The sequence below is a fragment of the Pleuronectes platessa genome, chromosome 21 (genome assembly GCF_947347685.1).
Source record: "Pleuronectes platessa chromosome 21, fPlePla1.1, whole genome shotgun sequence".
Classification (NCBI taxonomy): Eukaryota; Metazoa; Chordata; class Actinopteri; order Pleuronectiformes; family Pleuronectidae; genus Pleuronectes; species Pleuronectes platessa.
The window spans coordinates 6,803,719-6,807,283 of record NC_070646.1 but is presented as its reverse complement, the minus strand read 5'-3'; the positions used below and the strand labels follow the sequence as shown (position 1 = coordinate 6,807,283).

Here is a 3,565-nt window from a genome sequence, read left to right as displayed (position 1 = left end):
GATGGAATTCATGTGTTGGTTTTTTTCTTTAGAAATTTGGATTGAATATCCTCACAGGCACATTCTGTACTAATGCCACAAGTTGGACCTCAACGATCAATGTAGTTTGTGTCCACTAGGTGGAGTAAACCACCACTGGAGGTGAGGGATGGTCTGCTGTCTCATTTCTCCACTTCATGGATTCACATTCTCACAGCTGCTTGTTAAATTTATAAGAAATATTAATGTTCATATCAATCCGCATTTAGAGGTTTGGATGAGCAGCTCTGTTCTCTTTAATACATGGACGGAGTGAAATGTGTTGATGCTTCAGTTCATACTTTTGAGGAGCATTTGAATTTATAAACCCTTCAAACTTGAAGAAATGTCAATGACCAAGTTCAAATCAGTTGCTCATTGAGATCATAAATCATTTAGAGCAGATGAAACGAACAATTAAGCCTTATCATATCCATAATAAACACTTATCTTATTAGAAATACATTTAGAATTTGGTATCAGAGTGTGGAAGTCATTAGTTTATCAAATCTACTTCAGTTTCAGTGTACAACCAGGGCTTGAACCACAAAGTTACCATCGTCAAGAATTAATGAAGCGGTCACTATAAATAACCAAACATTCAGATAAACATCGACGTATGCCATCGATGGCTCCTCCCCGCCCCCCCACCCGCTACCTGTAAATCTGCGGGGCCATCTTCCCGACAGATGGATGTGACAGGCGGCTCCAGGAGCGAGGATCCCTCCGAATGAAACCAGGGCTCGCCCCGACACACCGTCGATTTCCCACCCCGTTTTTAACGCGACGTCTCCCGGGAAGAGAGAGGATCGATATGACGCACGAGCCTCCGAGGCGAGCGGCGCATTCAACAGTGCGCGGAGCATCCGAGAAGCTGTGGAACAAGGTGGAGGAGTGAAGCATCCATCCGTCCATCCGTGCACCGCCTCCTCTCCTCTCCTTCCACGACAGCACCTTCCACTCTCTCCTCGGCGGGATCGTGACTTTATGTGTAGGGGAAGTTTCGCGACAGATTTGTATTTTTTTATTTTTACGCACAGAATCAGACAGACGCAGCCATGGCCGCGCATCGCTGAGGCGCACCACTGAGTCTCCATTTCAGAGGAAGTTTATTATTTTTGTATGACTGTTAGTTCGTGCACCATCGACTCAACTTGCTCGTCCCAGTCGCTCCCAGTGAAGCCAGATGCGAGGGGCCGAGGGGCGGGCGGCGCTTTGACTCGACATGGCTGAGCCTCGGGGGCATCAGGGGGCGCTGGCTGGAGCTCCCCAGGGCGCCTGAAGCCCACTTGAGTTGCTGGTTTCGTGTTTTGGGGGGTATAGTGGGTGGGTTGTTGGGTTGGAGCTGGCAGGCGACTACCGGGCGACAATGCCGAAGAACCGGGAGCGATTCACGCCGGACCCGTCCATCCACATGTCCAAGATGAGCGTGATCATCCCCTTCTCTCCAGATGTGCCCTGTGACAGCCACGGGCAGCGGATGTGGTGGGCTTTCCTCGCCTCCTCCATGGTCACCTTCTTCGGGGGTCTCTTCATCATCCTGCTGTGGAGGACCCTCAAGTACCTGTGGACCGTGTGCTGCCACTGTAACGCCAAGAAGAAGAAGAAGGTACGTGAGGTCGTTACGCATAAACCACCACCACTCGGAGAAAAAAATGACTCCTGTGTAATCTGTGTGACACCCAGTGCGTGACAGCAACTCGTCCAGCCTGTTTAATTAAAAAAAAAAAATCGTATTAAATATTTGTTCAAGGCTCCATCCTCACTAGAGAGCAAGCCAAGAGAAGCATTGTTTGTGTTTCTCTTTCGATACACCCAATGACATCCATTGTCTTAAAACGATATCACTCACGGACCAAACACAGGTTGAGGTGAAGGTGTGTCAGGTTACTGTGCCTTCAGATTCTTTTATTCACATAATAAGATTTCTGCCTTCATTATTTCCTGCTGAAAACAATGGAGAAGGTCCCTCCAGAAAAGATGTTCAGCATAATCCACAGAACTCCCTGTGTTCACGTGGAACTACTTTCTGTTGGGGGAATAAGTCCGTATGAAAACAGTTCTGTGGAGTAATCAGAGAAACACAGGGAGGTAGTATAAACATTATTAATAAACTCTAAACAAACTGTGTCATTACCTCCTCCCTGTGCTTGCATAAGAATCATATCAATATATATATATATTGAACCTTTATGTTGCTATAGTGGTGTTATTTTATTTCATAGCCCAACAGGTGAGCGTCACTAACACAATTCACTTTGCCACCATTTGATTAGAAAGGAGGAATTCTGTGACACCAAATACAAAAATGTTAACGCACGGAAAGAAGCAGACATTCACAAAAGCAAAACAACAGTTTAAAAAAAAAAAGCTGAACAATCAGATTCTTGATTAAAGCATATTGTCAAATGTAATTACAGGAAGTGGTTTCCCTGGAGTCGCCTAAAAACGTCCCCCTCAGTGGAGTCTTTCGTAATTTATGTTCCCATCAACGTAGTCTGAGGTCATTATTATTTACTGCTTGAAAGCCTCCGGCATTTGTTTTGAGTTCAAACGTCAGGAATGGCTGTCATACGCACACACACACACACACACACACACACACACACACACACACACACACACACACACACACACACACACACACAGCCCGTCAGCTGCTGTTACACAGGATCAGACACTGTTGGGATATCCACTCCTCTCACTGGTGTATCTGAGCGTCGGGGTGGAGGTTAACTCTGTGTCATCCCCAGAAATGATTTCCCCGACATGTCATGGAGACTGCGACGAGTTGTCCTGCTCCACAAATTGTTACGACACCATCTGCACAAAAACAAGGTGCAGTTTTTCTGTTTGTTTAAAGATTAAGTTTGCATCCTTCCTTATATGATGAAGGACACAGATGGACTACAGGTGATGCAGGTGCCCGGGGTGGAGCAGTTTGTCTCTCCACCTAATGTGTGCATTCATCTCCCAGATAGGCAGCGTGGAAGGGGAGAAATGGCAAAGGCTGCACGCAGGGCGGTGTTGACCTTTCCGAGGGAGACATCTGTAACGTTTCCATGCTTTGGTGGTCGGCGGTTGCAATTAGGGCTGCGGCTAATGAGCACTTTCATCAGCTCTTAATCTGCGGATATGTGTTGGGTTATTTAATTAATCGCATCGCTCCCAGAGCCCAAGATGATGTCTTTAAATGGTGTGAACCAGCATATAGTCACGTTAAATGTAGAAATCTGCACAGTGCGGAAGGGTAAATGGAATGTTTTCCTCTTAAATGGCTTAAATGAAAGACAGGATATTAAAAGATATATAGATTTGTAGGAATAGAAAATAATCTGTTAGAATGAGATCAGCCCACAGTCAAACGCTGCTCCTGTGTGGATACAAGCGAGCAGCCTGTGTGTTTCTTTTGTTGCTCACATTTTGCCAAGTGAGGCTGGTGAGCTCCACCAACCTGTTGTGCTCTGTGGGAGTCAGCCGGGGACGGGTCAGCCTTTCACTTCCAATCTTCGCCTCCCTGCCTTTTCGCTCTCCTCACATCGATTTC

General features: G+C 46.4%; 1 protein-coding gene across 4 annotated transcripts in view; it reads left to right on the top strand.

The window, feature by feature from the left end:
- The first annotated feature begins 696 nt into the window (after positions 1 to 696).
- LOC128426873 (calcium-activated potassium channel subunit alpha-1) overlaps positions 697 to 3,565 on the top strand; it is a 69,176-nt gene continuing 66,307 nt past the window's right edge. For all 4 annotated transcript variants that reach the window (XM_053413926.1, XM_053413925.1, XM_053413928.1 and 1 more), the window contains exon 1: positions 697 to 1,627. In XM_053413926.1, coding sequence (XP_053269901.1) covers positions 1,388 to 1,627 — 240 coding nt within the window. In that variant the 5' untranslated portion in view covers positions 697 to 1,387. The remainder of the gene's footprint in view (positions 1,628 to 3,565) is intronic.